Raw genomic sequence first — 19548 nt, 5'->3', positions numbered from 1 at the left:
CCAGTCTGCCCAGCAACCAGTGATGCATTTCAAATTGGTTGGCTGACAGCCAACAGGTGCTGGCCTCCATTGGACCAGGTAAATGAGGTCATAAGTGCTATGTAAGTTAAGGACTGCCCTGGAGGAGGAGGGGGCAGCAGCCATGAGGAAGACTCAGAGACAGAGAAGAGCTGGACCACCTGAAACTTGCTCTCTCTCTCAAAACTCATGATCAAGGAACTGCCTGCCTCCAGGGGGAATCTCCACCTGCCTCTGCATGATCCTTGTGAGTAAGCTACCTGAGATCCAACTAGATATATAGCTTGCAGTAACTCAGATGCGTGATGAAAGGCTACCCAGCCATGCCAGTTTGCTCTGTGGGATTTCTCTGATATTCCTCTACCCTGTACCCTAGTCCAACCCTACTCCTTGTAACCAATAAAGTTCTCCTTTGTACCTAGTGTGGGAGACTCATTGGGAGAGAGTCTAGGTTATGCCTTGGGGTGCCCTTGGTTCAACTGACTAAGGGAGACCGCTACTTGTGCTTCCGACTGAGGGAAGCATCCCAAGTTCTTGAAGTGAGTCAAGTACCCTCAAGAGCTACTAGGCCTGTGTTTCCCAGGGGACACTGTGCCAGAAGCAAACCTGTCCCTGGGTGGTGGCAGCTGTACCCCCAGGCTAGTGGGTGTGCTCAAGGAACGGGGTTGGCCGGGCGTGAGGCACCCCCAGGGAGGCACTCAGAGGCTGGAAGGTGGTCGGGCGCAGTGAGGTGGGTGGTTCAGCACAGGAGCGCCCCCTACTGGCCCACCATAGGGGTCCAACTCAGTCCTCAGCAACCACACCAGTTGAGCAGTTTGGCTAATGAATTTCAAGATGTTTTTAGTGAGATTCCGGGGCACGCTAGAGGGATAACCCAATGGATAATAAACCCATAGGGCAGATTGTTAGAGAAAAATGGAGGAGGATCCCACATTATAGATATGAGGCCATTCGTACAGAAATTACTAAAATGTTGGAACGGGGTATCATTCAGGAGTCCTGAAGTCGGTGGTGCAGCCCCACTGTGGTGGTGACTAAGCTCGATGGGTCATTGCGGCGATGTGCGGACTTCAGGAAAGTAAATGCCATATCATGGTTCAATGCTTTTCCCATGCCTCAGATTAGCGAGCTGTTGGAGAAAGTGGGACAACCCTGGATTTAGCAAGAGGGTACTGGCAGGTGCTGCTGAGGAGGGAAGATAGGGCCAAAACTGTGTTTGGCACTCCGTGGGGCTTATATGAATTTAGCCAGATGCCTTTCAGGTTACACGGGGTGGTGGCTACCTTTCAAAGGTTAATCGAATGGGTGTTGGCTCCACATCAGCAATACGCTGCCACCTACATAGATGACATTATTATATATACCCAGGGTTGGGAGGAGCACTTAAAATCAGTCAAGGCAGTGCTACAAGAATTACGTCAAGCCACACTTACAGCCAACCCAAAAAATGTGTCCTGGGTAAGGCCTAGACAAAGTACTTAGGGTTTATGGTAGACCAGGGGTATATTCACCCATTAGCTGACAAGGTAGAAGCCCTGTGTCACTATATTTCACCCGAGAGCCACAGACAGCCGAGGGCATTCTTAAGCCTGGCAGGGTATTATTGACAATTTATACCCCAATTCACAGAGATAACAGGGCCCTTAACTGATCTGCTGCAAGGGAAGAATAAGGGCCCCCTTAAATGGGATACTGTGAGTAGGCAGGCATTTGAGAAGACAAGAAAGGCCCTCTGTCAGGACAGTGTTGGAGACTCTGGACTTTGAATCATATTTTATCCTACAGACAGATGCCTCTGATAGAGCATTAGGTGCTGTTCTTTCGCAAGAAATCAATGGAATCTCCCGGCCTGTAGCCTATGTCAGCCGGAAGCTCGATCCACAGGAGAGAAGGTATGCAATGGTCGAACGTGACTGCTTGGCCATAAAATGCGGTGTTGACTACTTTTGGTATTATCTGCTAGGGCATGAGTTCACCCTAATAACCGATCATGCCCCGCTGAGGTGGCTTAAGAACAAACAGACGGACAATGCGCGCATCACTCGATGGGCTCTGACGTTGCAGCCTTTTCACTTTAATATTGTGTATAAGCCGGGAAAAACTAATACAGTTGCCAATTTTTTTTCAAGATGTCATGAAGAGGAGGAGTTGGTGGAGTGAAGCCACTCAGAGATGAAGTCGTCCCCGCCAGTTTCAAAAGAGGATCCGCCTAACGGCGAGTTAAAGGGGAAGGAATGTGAAAAGACCGGAAGTACATACCTGGAGAAGACCCCTCACCAGAGGACTTTGCCCAGCTGCAGCAGCATGGCCACACTCCGATGGGAGCTCCCAATCCACCCTGGCACGGCTTTATCAACTTGCCGGGTGAGGTGGATTGGGCTAATTAAGTGGCCAGGGGTTATTTCCAGCCCCAGGAGCGGACTGTAGAGGAGAGAGATGAGGCAGGCAAAGAGGGTAAAGGCCCATCTGCTGCCCAGAACTGAAGTCCCCGGGAGTGAGGCAAGAGACCCGCAGGGTCCTTAGAGCTCAGAGGAGCTCACACACACAAAGGAGAAGATGCTTCCGCGTTAATTGGCCACCGTGGGCGGTCAATTGAGCCCACGGGGCATCAATTACTGGAAGAGCAGGAGTAAAAAAAAAGACCAGCGCAACTGTGCTGACTGGCACCAGCTTTGGGAAAGAAGGCAGCCAGTGAATGTCAATGGCACGCAAGGGCCCACACCCATACACAGTGATATCCTGACAGGGATAAAGCAAAGTGCCGTGTTTACTGATTAAGCGCTTAATACACACACTGTAAGGACAGAGAAGAGCCACAGGGGAATAAGAACAACTCACAAGAATTGCAAGCAAATGTTCCAGCCCTGAGGCTGCAAGAACTATGCAGGGCTCCTTCTTTACCCAGTGTTTCCGGAGGGGATGGGGAGCAAGCCTGAACCCCAAGATAAAAGGAGGCCCGGAGCAGACAAAAGGGGAGCTCCCGGAACTGGAAGATGCTGACTGGGAGAGAGTTGCCAGAGAAGAAAACCCTGAAGGAGCAACCCTCAGGGAAACTGCAGGGGGGCAATCAGGAGAGACAAGCATGGAAGAGGGTACTGTAAAGACCCTAATAGCAGGGCTGAGAAATCAAGGTACCATAAAGACTGGACTATAAGGGCAGGTAGAAGTCCCAGTTTGCTTTCCTTTCTATTTTTCTTTGAAGTGGGAGTGGAGTCCTCCCAGAGATATCAGGATAGTGTGTTGCAACCATCCGAACCATAGGTCAGTAAATAAAAACCTGGTTAAATACACATCAGGTCCTTGTGATGCTCATGCCTGGTGAAGGACAACCATGGTCAGTGGGGCTATTGATTGGTCAGATCCAGAGATATACAAAGCATTTAGACTGCTCTGAGGCAGATTGTGTGGACTGCTGAATTAACACCTGGTGGAACAGGTGAGGGTGTAGGGGGTGGTGGAGCCCTCACTACACTGAGGCAGACCTCAAGACTGACGACGTCAAAAGCCGCATGTCCAGGCATTTCTTTCGTCCCATAACAAGTCGTGGCAGGCGAGATCGTGGGCATGTGGGAGATTCCATCAAGACCTCATGGTGGGCTTTGGCTAGCTGGCCAAATTGATAAAAGGGTCTTAGTGTAGAAATCAGAGTGAGAGGAAAAAAGAAGAGGAAAACCACTCAGGCAAGGTGATGAGCGCTAGAGACTGACCAAGTACAGAGTAATAGAGGCAAGCATCTGTCCCAAATAGGGGGCTGGACTTTGGGGAGAGCCCTCCTTTGGACACACACACACACACACCCTCGCATTCGTTCCCTGATTTCTGTTCTGCACTGGTATACGTTAACAGTCTTATTGGTGCTCAGGTTAACTTAGTGGCCAGCTAAGTTGATCACAAGTAGATGCTGGGCTCCTGCTGATCCCTCTCATTAGATGAACTGATGCTTCAGGATGATATGCAGAACAAGACCCAAAATTGATATGTCTCACCCCATCTTTTATAGCGTTGTAAATTCACCCAGTCCTCTGGGTTTTTGCTGAGTTATCACGATGTTCTTCCTTGAAGGTTGATTGCCGTTGTTCTCTCACTGTTCTGGGGCATATTCTTCTCATTTGGTCTTTTATCTGTGTGCATTCTTCAGCCAGTTGCCAGCTGACGTTTTCCTTTTCCACAAACACACTCTCACCCATACAGCGTACAAAAGTGTAAAATGTTGAGCATTTATATCAAGCTACAAAATGTCATGACCCAATGATTGTGTGTGTGCTTCGACACTGCAGAATTATTTCCCGCCACATGGAGCTTTCTTTGCACGGTGCAATTCTCAGCTGCAGAGAGAAAACCCCAGTGCAAAGGAGTTCCCGCCACCCGTATGTAAATTTGTTTCCCACTATTGGCTGTTTCTAAATTATTCCCACGTGGCGGCTAGCGATTGGCTTGCTAGTTGTATAAGAGGTTTGAGCAGTTTCCGCCCAGGTTGTAGAGGACTCCACATCCATCTCGTGGGGACTCTGAGCAAGCGGCAGAGTAATAGAAACTTTGTGTGCGTCTCAGAGGAGTTCGGCGGCCTGATCAACCACCAACCTCTTCCCGCCTCGTTCGTTAAATTCTTAAGATGTATCTACGGTTTTGCGCGCTCGTCAAGGGTATCCAGAGCTCTGTCGTGTTTGTTTTTGCGGAGCCTAGCAAACTCCGCTTGTGTGTGTCTTCGGTGGAGCCTAGCAAACTCCACTTGTGTTTGTCTGTAACTGCAACTCAAGAAAGTTTTTCCTGCCTGCACCGCGACCACCTACGGTGTAAGTAAAACAATCTTTAATTAACCGCTACGAGTCCGTGCCTAATTCTAGTCCGTCGTGCAAAAGTGCCCGCCCTACCATTGTGGGCTCCCGGCCACAGCCCGCCGCACGCCCCCGAAAACCTCAGACCACTCCCGGCCCACACACAAAACAATACAAAATGGAGTTTCTTAAGGCAATACAAAACTGAAGAAAATACATAAGATTAAAAGCAACAGGCAAAAAGTCTATTTGCATAGCATTCCCTTCCTTGATCCTTCAAAACATTTTATTTTGAATGGATCACTCGGTCATTTTTGCAAAGCTATATATTGTAAAGCAATTAAGGCATGTGATTTTAATTTAAAATTATTCGTTTCATTCAACAATACACACAACACATAATAATCAGCATTATTTCAGTTAATATAGAAGAGATGATAATAGGATATAACATAATATTTAGGACTGCCGTCCATCCTGGTGACTATCCCTTGAAAATTTCATAACAATGGTGTACCATCATTTGTTTAGCTTCTTCAGATACTTTCTGAATTTCTGAACCTTGGTGTAAAATAACCATAGTGTGCAGTTGATTTTGTTCTCATGTTATAGTAGTAAGATGGCTAATTTGTGAATTCTTTTGTAACCGATAATTTAAGGTAGTCCAATTGATTCCTAAAGAGAAATGGAAATCAAGCAAATTATTCCCATTTCCAGGGATGATTTCCTTTGCTTTGTGAATTGGGAAATAATAGGTCAGTTTAGGGGTTTGTACCAGTCACATTACACATACATTGTTGTACTGGTGGCTCAGAAACATTCCTCCCTTGCCAAACTACTGCTCCTTCTAACCCAATTATACACACACAACTTTCTCTATTATAATACACCTTAGTGGTTTCATTGTTTAGTTTATCCCAATAGCAAGTAGCAGGTTTGTGCTTCGTGGTAGGCAGGATTTTTGCTTGTTCTAGGGTAAGCTGATACACCATACCCTTTAAGACTTCCATCTCCTTTTTATATATATAGCCTGTTCATCCACCTTTCTCAACAATTTACTTTCTCTTATTTTCCCTTCTCGGTATGCCTCTTGTAAAGGCTCCAGCTGACTTTCAGTTCCCAGAGCTGTAGCCTTCCTTCTCTCCCAATCCTCCTTAACCGGCTGTAACTCCTTTTGCAATGCGATGTTCTCTTGTTTCTCTTTCCTAACTTTATCACATGCATCCTGGCATCCTTCCCACAAAAACCAAAAGATCAAAGTCTGTTTTTCTTTTGAAGTCTGTGGCTTGTAAATTGCTAGGTACCGCTCTAGTTTATCCTCTAAATCTGACAAGGAACTAACATTTGTCACTGCCTGTTCTGTCCAGGGATTGTGACCAAGTCCCTGTAAAACCTTTTTCATGGCAGACACCTCCTGCACATAAGGTAAAGTTACTGTAAACACTTTCTTCCCAGGTTTCTGTTTCTTAGATTCCTTCTTTCTTCTGAATAAAAACATTTCTAAATCTCCTAATTGGCAAAAATCTAATTTCTCCCATAAGCTCAGGGAATTTTACAACCCTGAGGATGAACAACAGAGGAACAATAAACACAGAGCTTCCTATATATCCCCCTTCCACAATTCTCCACCACTTAAATGTTACACAAATAGCCAATTGCTCAAATTACAAGCAAGACTTTATAAGGGGGGATAAGGCAAAGTGCCATGTTTATTAAGTGCGTAATACACACGCACATACACACACATGCACCACATTCATTCCCCGATTTCTGTTCTGAGCTGGTATACATTACCAGTCTTATTGGTGTTCGAGCTAACATGGTGGCCAGCTAAGTTGATTACAAGTAAAAGCTGGGCTCCTTCTGGTTCCTCTCGTCAGATAAGCCAATGCTTCAGGATGACATGCAGAACAAGACCCATAATTGATATGTCTCACCCCATCTTTTATAGCGTTGTAAATTCACCCAGTCCTCTGCGTTTTTGCTGAGTTATCACTGAGTTCTTCCTTGAAGGTCGATTGCCGTTGTTTTCTCACTGTTCTGGGGCGGATTCTTCTCGTTTGGTCTTTTATCTGTCTCCATCACTTAAATGTTACACAAATTGCCAATTGCTTCAATCATGAGGGAGACCTTATAAGGGGGGATAAGGCAAAGTGCTGCGTTTATTGATTAAGTGCTTAATACACACACACACACACGCACACACACTACATTTATTCCCTGATTTCTGTTCTGCACTGGTATATGTTACCTGGCTTCTACTTGTGATCAACTTACCTAGCCACTAAGTTTACTTGAGCACCAATAAGACTGGTAACGTATAGCAGAGGGGATTTCCTTGGAATCGGGCAGCTCCAGCCTCTTGGCTATAAAACCCTGACGCAACCACGGGCGCCCCCAGCCTGTCCTTGGTGACTTGCAAGATGCTGCCCATTCTCACTGCCCTGTATGGGCTGCTGGGGGCTGCCTCGAGTGAGTGGTGATTAAGGCACCCCCCCACAAGGGGTCACAGACCCCATGGAGGACTGGGCAGGGGAGGCGGCTTAGGGTCAGGCTAGAGGGGACCCCTTTGTGTGGGATCCTGGGTGGGCCCTGGGGACTGTCTCAGGTGCCCTTGGCCTATGCCCCCAGGCTTGGGGCAAAGTGAGGGGCAAGGTAGGGCAGCAGCAGCAGCAGATAATGCTCTGGGCCCTCACGCCACCCCCTTCCCTACCAGCAGGGATGGCATAACCAAGCATGTCGTGGTAGGCACCTCCTGGACCCTGCTCATCAGAACTGGGACCCTGATCAAGCATGTGACCCATGACCTGGGGCAGCTGTGGTTCATCACAACCTCCAACACAGTCCTCAAGTGCCAGCTCTGACCCCGCCCTCCCTCCCCCTGCTCCTCCTCAACTCCTCCCACCCTCTCTTTACGCTCCCACCCCCAGTTTTGCACCTAACACAAATAAACCCCCCAGCATGGTGCCCTATTTGTGTCCTCGTCCTCTTCTCCTCTTGGTGGGATCTTGGCCCTGGGGCATCGGGGCAGAGACCCCAGGTCCCACATGCTGCCTCCCACAGTACAGCACCCCCTATGTCCCCCCCCAGGGCATAGGAACATGGGGGTGGGAGGCAGAGCCCCCCAGCAGTATTGCACTGTAGTGTCTGATGCCCCCTAGTGGTCCCTGTTGCCCACTGCAGCCCCAGCTGGGCAGATGCTGCTCTAATGCTCCCTGGGGGTCCCTGTTGATCCCCCCACCCCGCGCTCAGCTCCACAGTGCCCCCTGGGGCCTGGCCATAGCCCTCAGCCCTGCCTCCAGCAGCACTGTGCCCCCCTAATGCCCACCCTTGACCACTGGAAGAGTAGTTAAGCCCTGGAGCATGCTATGATGGAGAAATTCCCCTCACTTGAAGCTCCAGGGAAGAGGTCAAATGTGTTGGAGGTGGCCTAGTTCACCCCAGTCCCTGCCCAGGGCAGGGAGGAAAGGACATGGTGATCCATCCAGAGGTCATAAGGTCATAGGGGAATCAGGCTGGAAGGGACCTTCAGAGGTCGCGTAGTCATAAAATCCTAGAGAAGTGGGGCTGGCAGGGACATCCAGAGGTCATCTAGTCCAACCCCTGCCTGCGGCAAGACCATCTCTATCCAAATCGTCCCAGACACGTCCCTCTAAGCTCTTCATCAGCCCTCATGCCACACCACACATCACACCTAAACCTGCCACAGGGAAGGCAGTCAGGATGTTGGCTGTTACACAGGCGGTTAAGATATACTCAATAGATCCCAGGCAGAGGCATTGCCTCCATGCCAGAGGAAGGCAGCCCTCCCCGCCAGTCCGCCACAATCTGGGGTAAAATTCTTTCCTCACCTCCAATGTGGCATTGGTCTGAGCCTGAGTGGAGGGGCAAGACCTTTTAGCCAGGACCCTCCGGGATTGATCTCCATCCTTGAAGGTTTTTAAGATCCAGTTAGATAAAGCTTTGGTTTGATTGATGTAGTTGCGGCTGGTCCTGCTTTGAGCAGGGGGATGGACTAGATGCGACTTCCTGAGGTCCCTTCCAACCCCCATTTTCTATAATCCTATGATCTCAGCAGGAGCATTGGCACATCTCAGTCACATCCCCCGACTCGGCCGCAGCCAACACTCAGTGCTGCTGAGAAAGGCTTAAAAAACCCCTCTTTAATTTTCCCTAAGCCTGAGGAAGGACACACTTACCCAAAAGCTTGAAGAAAAACGGGTTTTTTGTGATTCCTTAGTTGGTCAAATAAAGGCATCATCCCCGAACCAAGCGTTCTAGAGTTTTGCATTTCTTTTTGTCTCAGACCAACACAGCTACCAAATACATCCCTAAAAACCCCACACATTTGATGCATGTGGCAGGAATGGAAGTGAGGGATGTCTATTTCTGGCCTCTTTTCTTTTGGTTTTGGGTGATACGGTGTTTTCCTGGTTCTTGGCAGCCTGATGCGACAGGTGGCATTATAAAGAGGAACCAGAAAATGAAATAACTACCACAAAGCAGCTGTGAGGGAAAGAACAGGGACCAAATCTCCGCCCTCCCTCTGGCATATCACATGCTGCAGACTTGCCTGGTAGATCAAGGGGAATTTTCAAGGTTTCTAAGGCTGATTTCTTAGCTGATGCTTCTGCCTGCTGTTCTGGGGCTCTGCCTTCATGCCTGCTTTCCTGTTCAGGAAGGAGTGAAAGCAAAATGTCTGATATCTTCCGACGGATAGGCATCAACTCAATCACCTTTCTACCCGCTTCCCGTGGAAAGACTTGCATCTCCTGCAGGCAGATCTGTGGCTCAGAGATTGGACTCCTGAGTCACCTCCATCAATGAGCCATGGTAGAGATCATTCTCTAAATCAGGGACTTCCACCACTGCTGCTGACAGCAAGAGCTTTGCATATGAGGGGAAACTGGACAGAAACTCCCCCCTTACATGGTCCTCCCCAGAAAGTCTGACAGGGACTGGGGAGGCTTTGAAGGAAGAATGGGAACTGGAAGAGGATTTCCCTCAGTGAAGGATACAAAGCACACACCTGAACTAAAAACGTGGCTTCTCACAGCAAAACAAGCCGACGCTTGGGATCTCACCTGATCTGTTGCTAACTGGGCTGGAGGACTCAAAGTGGGGAATTCCTACTGCCCACACTGGGAGTCATGTGATACTGATTCCCGCTGTCAGAGGAGTCTGATGATGTGGAACAATAACATCTTGTGACTATGGGGAAAGCTAAGGTGGAGTTTCTATCTCCTGCAGTAAAGCAGAAGGGAACTGTCTCCATTGCCAACGGTATGCAAGGACACCAGTCTGGAGAAGCTGGCTGGTGGGGAGTGAGAGGTAAGGGACTATCTTGCTTCAGCCTTTCTATTGGTGGCATTAAGGGAACCAAGAAGATGGGAACGGCATTGCTTCTCCAGTAACGGGGCCAGCTGGACAGTTGGTGGCGCAAAACATCTGATAAGGCCATCGAGGAGCGGGAGGAACAAGGTGCACACCCTAAGATAAGAGGGTGGGAGGGGTGCGGAGAGCAGAATGGAGGGTGTGGAGCATCTCCCAGGCTTTGCTGGTTGCCCTGTGGGGCGGGGAAGGAATTATTCCCCGTCCCGCATGTATTGAGGGGCTGGGGGCATTCACCCTCCTCATCAGTGTCACGTGTTGGCTACAGCCCAGGCTACAGCCCAGCCCAGGACCTGGAGGATCCTGGTTATAAGAGTCTCACCTTTTCACTCAGAAACGATACTGCATTGGAGGTTGGGAAGGACTTTTGGTCTGGACTAGGAGGTGGGTTTGCCTTCCTCTGGAGCAGGGAGCACACCCTCCACCTGGGATCTCTCGAGGGTATATTAACAACCTGTGCAGCGATGGAAGAACCTGTGGCAGGTGCGGGTGAGATGTGCGGTGTTGTGTCAGGGCTGGCGGTAGCTGGAGGAAAAGGTTAAATGACAGATATGTATGCGGATAGTTTGGATAGGGCTGCTCCTGCTTCAGACAGGGGGTTGGATTAGATGTGACTTCTGGGTGTGCTTGTGCACATTATCAGCTTTTTCTGGCTAACGATATTCTCTGGGTTTATTTCACTCTCGCAATGTACCATGACAGCTGATGTTACTATTTTGCACGTAACACGTTGAACACTCATCATTGGTTAATGGAGGTCTCTTCCAGCCCCACTTCTCTGTGACTCTTGCCTCGGGCAGTGAGCTAGACTATTCGTGACCTCCAGAGGTCCCTTTCCACCGGCCGTGCCTGTGATTCATGAAAGACTCCCCTTTGGGAAGAGCTTGTCCTTCTTAGAAGAAACCAATTGCCTGATGAGACCCGATCCCTATCTCACCCTGCCTCCCCCATGTCAGGAAGCTCAAGAATACCTCTCGAGGCTGTTAACTGATGCACCAAACAGGAACTGAACCGTTGGCATTATAAAGGCAAATTTAACTGTAAAATGATCTGAGGCGTAGATGACGGGTGGAAAAGAGGAGGCCCAGAGAGGGGAAGAAATGCTAACGGCAGACAAAAGAACAGGTCTCCAGGGCGTGCTAGCCCGTAGCAGATGGGGAATGGGGCCTCAGCATGGTTGTTTTCCCCGTCTGGGGTGCCAGCTCTGATCTGAACCCAGGACAGGCGGGAATTGGTTGGAGAGAAACAAGGACAAAGGGGTTTTTCTCTTCCGAGCTTGCAAGCTCTGAGCGGAGCATGCTTTTCAGTTGACTCTGGAGATTAAAAATCAAATGTCATTTGCTCCTATTCAGCTTCTAGGGTGACTCACTGGAAAGCACTCACTGGGAGGGGGCCGGAGCGTCTTTTTGATGCTCACCGCCATGCAAATTACAAGACATGGCAAATGACAGAAATGACAAGGTATCTTTCTTCTCTCTCCCAAAGATCAGCGCTGGTTTTTGGACTCAGGCTAGTAGGAGGCTCCAGACCCCTTTGGCTTTGCTGGGTGAGTGACCCGGGGTAGCAGCATTTATGGCTGCGGGACTGATGGGGAGGAGTGGGAAGTGGGGCGGGGAGAGAGTCTGCCCAGGATGGGGTGAGAAGGCCTTGTCGCCCCCTCCTCTCATCTCCCCAATGGTCTTGTGAGGCAGGTACAGGCTGGATGGTAACGCAGGGGGATTGGATTATGGAAGGGCACTGATGGGCATGAGGAGGTTGAGGTTCGGTCAGCTTGGGAGGTTCCTTGTTGTGAGGAGAAGGTGACTGACTGCAGGGTTCAAATTATGGGCGAACTCGGGGGGGGGGGAGTGGCTGAGCCCCCCCATAAGGGACGAGGGAGCCCCTGTAAGATTTGAAAATTATAACTTGGGGGGGTCTCTGATTTTATTAGGGCATTGTGATGGGCAGCCCAATTTTTTTGGCAGACCCCGCTGCCCTCAAGAGTCAAAGTGTAATTCGAAACCTAGGTGATGGGATTACCTCCTGGTGGAGAAGGGGCTGGGGGGTTGGTTGTCTGACTTGGACCAGCAACAACGAGAGATCTTTAAGTGTTTAAAATCTATGTAAAAACCCTATTTCCCCACCATCTCAATTCTCAGGGGTTTTTATCTGCTAAGTCTTTACTGGAACAACATGAGGGTGTCCCCCCAGCATTTTGGTGAAAACTAAAACGTACTTAAAAAAGATATGTGCCATCATATTACTATTGTATGAAACCTAGCGAGGCTGGGAGATATGAATAAACCCCTAGGAACATTTGCTGTCTGTGAGCAAAACAGCAATGGATCCCGGGAAGTCCCGGGGGTGATAGAGTCCACTCTGATTTTAAATGTGTGAGAGAAGGCTGAAAGAAACCATATATTTCTGTCCTTGCATCTCCCTCTGCTCACTAATAAGCATGAAGGCTACAATTGGTCCTTTCCTGGCTAGGATTTCTATCCTGTGTTAGGGATATGAGTGGAAAAAACGCCCTGTAGGCCATTAAATTCAGGTCTCTGTGCATGTATCTACACATCTGTTAATGCACCTTAAATACTGAGCATTTAGTTTAGTACTTCCTTAATAAAGCACTAAATACCTAAAGTTACTGAGCGGTAGTGCCAGTGCATGGTTATTTAATGATATTTACTGTGCGTTAGCCTAATAACACTGTGCAGTAGGCTATTAGCTCAGTTTCTGCCATGACATATTCAGACACATAGGGCGTGCGTCCCCTGAGATCAGCTGTGCACCCCCTGGAAGTGGCAGTCGGCTGCTGGGGACCCCCCCTTCTGGTCGGTGGTCAGCCGCTGGGGGACCCTCTCCCTGATCAGTGATTGGCAGCAGGGGACCCCCTCTCCCCATTGGTGATCTGGTGCCGCCCCAGACTCAGGAGGCACCAGTTGCCCGTGCCATGACACACTACTGCGCGGTAGGGCTGCGCGAAATTTCACTGGCAGTTTCTTTTCGATGTTGTTTCAACTTGTTTCGAGCTCGAAACAACAAAATTAAAATGAAACAGAGAGCTTCGAAACAGCCTCGAAATGAAATGAGGCAAGTCAAAACGTTTCAAAATTTTCCAAAGGTTTCAAGTTTTGAAGCTCAAGCTGGGCTTGTCTGCAGGGAGACAGAAACTAAAGTAAGGAGAGAGAGGGGGAAGGGCGGCGGGGGCAGGGAGGGGGGGGAAGGAGCGCTCTCATTATTGACTGTGTAGCTGGCCAGTGACTGTCACCCATCCCTGAGGTCCCTTCCAATCCCAGTGCTCTGGGGGAGGGATGGAAATACTGCTTAAACGGCAGCACTGTTTGACCTGCCCTGCTTTCTGCCTTGGAGTCAGTTAATGAGCTGTGTGCTCCAGTTTTGCCTGTCAGCAGCTAGGGGTGCAGGGCCCCCGAGCCCAGACCCCCTGCACCGATCTCCTTGACAGCTGGCAGACTTCGTGGCTTCAGCAGGGGCCACCATCCCTGCAGCTGTCACCCTGCTGCGCCTTAACATGCAGTGTCACCCATGTCACAAGCTTTGCTTGTCTGCAGCTTGAGGTGCAGTTTCCCCAAGGCCCTGCACCGATCTCCTTGAAACTCGGCAGACTTTGTGGCCTCAGCAGAAGCTACCACCCCTGCAGTTTTCACCCCACTGTGCCTTAACACATACGTGTGACATGAGTTTTGCTTTCAAGACTTTGAGGTGCAGTTTCCCTGAAACTCCTGCATCTATCTCCTTGAAGCTTAGCAGGCTTTATGCCCTCAGAAGGGGCCACCATTCCGGCAAGTTTCACCCAAATCAGGCCAGAAATGACCAAGTTATAGGCTGTTTCGAGCTTCCCCATTATAGACTATGAGCGAAACGTCAAAACAGCGTCGAAGCAGCCAAACTCTTTCAATGAAACAAAATGGAACGGTGGTTTCAAATCGAAGCGAAATTCAAAACGAAACGTTCCATCGAAAAGTTGAAACAGAAAGGTGCCGTTTCGCACAGCCCTACTGCGCAGTGTTATCAGGTCAGTGTCTCGTGCAGATGTGCCCTGTGTTTACAGGCGGCCTATGTGCTCCCCCGAGATTGCCACCACTTCAAACCCTCACCCACAACAGAGTTGTTGGGAACAGTAAATCCCTGTTCTAAAGATGATGGAGATGGGGGATTTTCTGCGGCAGAATGAAGAGTAATGGCCTCAATCAGCAGCAGGGGAAACCGGAGGCTGGAGATGAGGAGGACCTTCCTATGAGGGTGGGAATGGACTAGAGAGGGGTGGGAGGATGTCTGTCCTCCACAGATCTTCAAGAACAGGGTGGTTTAGTCCGGACTGATCTGATCCTGCCTTGAGTGGAGGACTGGGCTAGATGGGAGCTTGTGAGGTCGCACCCTGCTGCTTGGAGAGGTTGCCTTCTGCTCTCCACAGGGTCAGCGCATGTCCCAGTGGGATTCAGACCTGCCAGTCTCCATGGCCAGAGGCACCCCAGGGTGGGAAGGGGCTAGGGCTGTGACTAGGTGTCTTTTAGTGCCACCCTATAGACTGAATAACCAAGTTCCCATCAGCAGTTGGAGCAATACCGGGTGGACTTCAAGTGAGGCCTGGATGGAAACATGTGTGCATGTCTGGGGCTGAGATCAGCCCCAAATCCACCCCATGGCCCCGATAATTTCTTCTCTCTCCTTGCTCTAGAGCACTGTGATGCGGCCTCCAGCCCCCGACAGCTTCCAGCTGACCGTGGTTGCACTGCTCTGTGGTGAGTGTTGCCTCTCCCACACCTCATCCCTCGGGCCCCCATGGACAGCCCACAGCTTGGTAGCAGCTGCTAGCACCCCTGTCCCCCATCCAGCTCTGGGGGCTGAGCCCGGAGAGGCAAGGGGCCTTGGCCAGGTGCCGTCAAAGGGGAACTCTCTGGTTTTGGCTTCAACAGAGACAGGGGAAGGGCAGGAGAGGTTTATCGCGTTGCTTATGACTGTTTAAATGTGACTGCTGTATTTCTCACGTACAGTGTGCCCCAGGATAGAATTTGCCTTTCGCTTTTGCTCAGTACGGGCCAGAACCAGTTCTTACCATTGAATCAAATGATTATGTTTTTCAATATTGTGTGTGTGTTTAATTATTGAATTATGTGTTGAAATTATGTGTTGAAATTGAATTATTATGTGTTGAAATGTTATGCGCGCATTTCTCGCACATAATAGTTCAACACATAACAGTTCAACTGCCACTAGCTTTTTATTTTGGGGAGGGGGGAGTGCATGTCACAGGCAAGAAATTGTGGTTGTTCTCTTGTAGGGAGGGGGCTGAGAAGCAGGGTTGGGTTGGGCAGAGGAGGATCTCTTTCGGGTCAGGTGGGGTGGATTGCTTTTGGATGTGGGGATGTGGAGGGGGGATTTTGAGGGGGGGCTGTTTTCTTCTACTTAATTATTTTCTTATTTTATACAGGTTCTGTAATTTAAATTAACCCCCCCCCCGACCTTTTTGGGGGGAATCAAATCAGTCAGTCAATCTGTGGGTACTCAAGTTCTCTCTGTCTGGATTTCCCCTGGCTGTTTCCAGTATCTGCACAGTTCGCCAGCCTTCTCTCTCCCCAGGCACCCTGTTCCTGCACCCTACCCAGAGCTGCTCCCTCAGGTCCTTAAGGGCACTTGTACATGATGCCTGCTATACACAGATGCCTGCTGTCTGGGAGAGAGAGACTGGAGGTGCTGCAGGGATTTCTTTACAGACCCCATTTCCTTTGCAGGGCTCACCACAGCCCAGAGGAACGTCACCGCTTGGGTTGGAGACAACATTACCCTACCTTGCTGCTTCCCTTCCCAGCCCAATATAAGTATACAGCACCTGACACTCACCTGGCAGAAGAGGTGGGCGCAGGGAAGCGACTGGGTGGTTCACAGCTTCTATTACGGGAAGGACCAGCTGGATGTTCAGAACCCGGCATATCGAGGCCGGACGCGGCTGGACTCAGCGGGGCTGGCCCAGGGAGATGGAGCGCTGATGCTGCGGGGCATCCTCGAGGAGGACAGGGGCGTCTATCAGTGCCACGTCACCACGGAGCTGGGCAGGACGTCAGAGATAATTCAGTTAACTGTGTCTGTGGACTTAAGAGACGCAGAAAGACCCACATCAGGTGAGGACTTGGGGGCATGGATAGCACTGAATTTTAGGTAGCAGTGTTGGAAGAGCAGGGAGGGGAAGGGCCAGGATGGAGGGGCACTAGCAGAGCTGTGAGGCAATACAGTGGGGTTTTAGGAGTTAGGCAGCTGAAGGAATCAATTGACTTGAGGGATTGCTTCTCCAGGGGTGTAACGACCGTTTTCAATTTTGAATGGTCCTGATGTTCAAACTAATCTTTCTTAGGAAAATATTAATGTCTGAGAGCTGCTCTTGGTCTCTCTTCTCTGAGCTCACAGCTTTTTAGCTCTTTTAAAAAATCACAGGTTCGACCCTGGAGACTAGCCCTCAGCAACAGCTAGGGTTTTAATTAAACAGGAAAGGGATAGCCAGTTAGGGGGATTAGGCTCTGTTTTCCAGCTGCCATAACAGCCCCAGGAGAAGCCTTTATGCCATGGCTGTTGTCTAGATTCTGCTGAATACCTCGTCAGCAACCATCTCGGAGGTAAAGTCTGGAAAAATCTTCCAGTTTCTGATGAGGACACGAGAGGAAAAGATGACAACGAGGAAGAAGACAGAAGATGAAGATGAAGATGAAGGTGAGGAAGACGACATCAGAGAAGAAGACAAAACATGAAGACAAAGACAAAGCTGAAGAGGAAGACAACAAAAGATGAATATGAAGACAAAGCCGAGGAAGAAGCCGAAGAAGCCAGACACTGAAGATGAAGCCGAAGAAGACAAAAGATGAAGACGAAGAAGCTGAAGCCGAAGAAGAAGCCAAAGCCAAAGAAGCCAAAGCCGAAGCCGAAGAAGGTGGTGATGGTGGCTGTTAGACCCCGACTCCATGCGGCGCCCAGCGACTAGGGAAACGACAGCCCAATTACCCGTGGATCCTGTTACTCATTAGCCAGAACAGAGCAGGAAGCAAACACCAGCACACATTGCTCGCAACAGCTTGTAATAAGAATGGAGACAGCTTTGGGCGAGCTCCCACACCGACAGGAGACGGGGAGCAGCAACGAACAGTAGCTTTTTCCCATATCCATACACTTTGGTTTATACTTATTAACATTCAGTCTACTTCGTTCTACCTTCTGTTCCACCTATTTCTCCCATCTCAAGCTCTGCCTCCATTTCCTGTTGGCTTCATTAACATGGAATTGCCTATGCATTTCACTCATTTGCGTGTCTTTTTGCTATGCGCGCATGTCTAAGACCTTGACTCCTTTTCTTCGGGCAATGGGCGAACTTTGACCAAACCCTGGAAGCTTCTGGAGGCTTCTTCACCAATCACCATTCACCTTTTCGTATATGTTCATCTTGGATTCTGGTACCAATTACGTGTTGTTCTCCACATTCCAGTCTGTTTTTCTGTCTCAGGTTGTGCCAGCTTCTGCCTTTTGGGCCCCTCTATCTTATCTCGTTCCTCCCTGTAGCTGGTTCACAGCACACAGACTCACACAGATTCGCTTGCTGCTTTTCCCTCAGAAATGGTTAACGCAGTTAAAATGGTTACTTAGTGGCTTAGCATAAGCATTCATAAGCAAAATCTGGCTGCCTAAGCATCTTGCAATATATTTTTAATATATCATTCTGCCTTGTGCTTAGCAGCTCTGCTAGGTCACAGGTCATGCCTTGTATTCAGCGGCAAATCCAGATCCAAGTCCAAATTCAAATATTGTCACCCTAACAGCGGCTCTGTCCCTGCTCTATGCAACCATAGCATTAGAAAATGTCTCTTTTTCTTCATTTTGCATTTTAAAAATGTGATGATATTGGGGGTTGTTGCTTTATGTGAGACAATATGGTAATTTGGGGAAAGCGATTTAGCAGCAAAGCTTAATTGCCATTAAGATGTTGCTTCGTAAGAAAACCCTCCACCAAAAGTCACTGCTGGTGTCATGAGAGCAGCTAGCAACCCCCATCAGGGAGAGACCCCCTTCCTTCCCTCTTTGTCCCGGACCCTATACAGGGAGAAACACATGCACACGTTGAACCCTGCTGGGTAGGAGCTAGGGTTGGCATTGTCAGGGGTTTTAGCCTGGCAACCTGGGCTTGAGGATCTCCACAGAGATGGCAGGCTGGGTGTAAGGTGGGCACTGAGCGCTGTGAGGGATTCAGAGGGCACTCAGCTCCATGGAAAGCCCACCGGTATGGGCTGAGCCTGGGCAAAACACACCAAGGGCAGGGGCAAAACAACCACCACAGCCTTCCCCTTCTGAATGATCTACCACTGACACCCACTCTTGTCTTTTACAGGCTCCATCAGTGCCCAGCAGAGACCGGGCAGGATCTTCCTAGTTGGCATCTTCCTCCTGCTCACCCTACAGACTTTTTTGTTGTAGGCAGGGCAATACACCTGTCCTGTCCTGCCTACACCAGACAGAGGCTCAAATTCTTCAGTACAATTTGACATAAGTTTTCATCGGCAGCAACCTACTGGGCTGGCTAACTGGCAGATACCTGCCACAAGTGACTTGGGCAGCCTCTGTGCCTGGCATGCAGCAGATCAAGTAGGACGATAGGGCACGGAGCGGAAAGCAGAGCTACAGATTAGGCAGGGGAAGGGGATGGGGGTGGCATTTGGGGAGGGTGTGGGGCTAATTTGTGGCATGTCTGCCAAAAAGGTTGTTCCCCACTGTCCTACGTGGTCAGATGCTAGAAGTGAATGGGCAGAGAGAAACGACTGCATGGGCAAGGGCAAGGGATGGGGGAAGGGGGCGCTGCTAAGAGAGGTGTTAACTGGCTTGATTAGATTGCCTCTCTTAGCAGTGAGCTAGATTGTCTCTGAACCAATTACTTTCAGAAACAAATAATTTGAAATCTAATAAACCAACTTAATTTAATGAGGATTAACCCCATCGTGTACAAGTGCCCAAAGGCTACAAGCAGTGTGTTTGTTCCAGGAGAAAGCCCTTTGTCCCAGGATTGTATGAACATTCAGGTCTGTTCTTCAGCTTCTGGTCCCACACGAGTATGCGGGATAAAATGTACTGTTGCTTGTTTCCCAGGACAGCGCAGTGTGCACCTGCATGGTTATCTCAGGTTGTTCCTGGAGTAATTTGGCTAGAGACCCAGTGTAACTTGGAAAATGTCAAATGTGATGTAAAATAGCACCTTCCTGGAGCTCGAGCAGGACCCAGGACTCCAGGCTCCCCTGATCCAACTGCTCAACTCTACTCTCCCCTATCCCACTGCTACCATTACAACCCATTTGACCCCATTCTCTTCCTAGGGCTAGAAGCAAGGGCGCATCCA

General features: G+C 49.5%; 1 protein-coding gene across 6 annotated transcripts in view; it reads left to right on the top strand.

The window, feature by feature from the left end:
- Positions 1-19136, top strand: part of LOC106738050 (butyrophilin subfamily 1 member A1) — a 30154-nt gene extending 11018 nt beyond the window's left edge. For 2 of the 6 annotated variants that reach the window (XR_009457248.1, XM_019490858.2), the window contains 4 exons: positions 11670-11730; positions 14863-14926; positions 15917-16303; positions 18550-19136. Coding sequence is in view for 5 of the 6 variants with exons in the window: in XM_019490858.2 (XP_019346403.2) it covers positions 11670-11730; positions 14863-14926; positions 15917-16303; positions 18550-18635 (598 nt within the window). In the remaining variant the exon portion in view is untranslated. The other 4 variants (XM_059718034.1, XM_019490860.2, XM_019490857.2 and 1 more) reach the window with 4 other exon arrangements.
- Positions 19137-19548: the final 412 nt, after the last annotated feature.

Source organism: Alligator mississippiensis, chromosome 15, assembly GCF_030867095.1.
Source record: "Alligator mississippiensis isolate rAllMis1 chromosome 15, rAllMis1, whole genome shotgun sequence".
Lineage (NCBI taxonomy): Eukaryota > Metazoa > Chordata > Crocodylia > Alligatoridae > Alligator > Alligator mississippiensis.
This window is presented reverse-complemented; position numbering and strand designations above follow the sequence as displayed.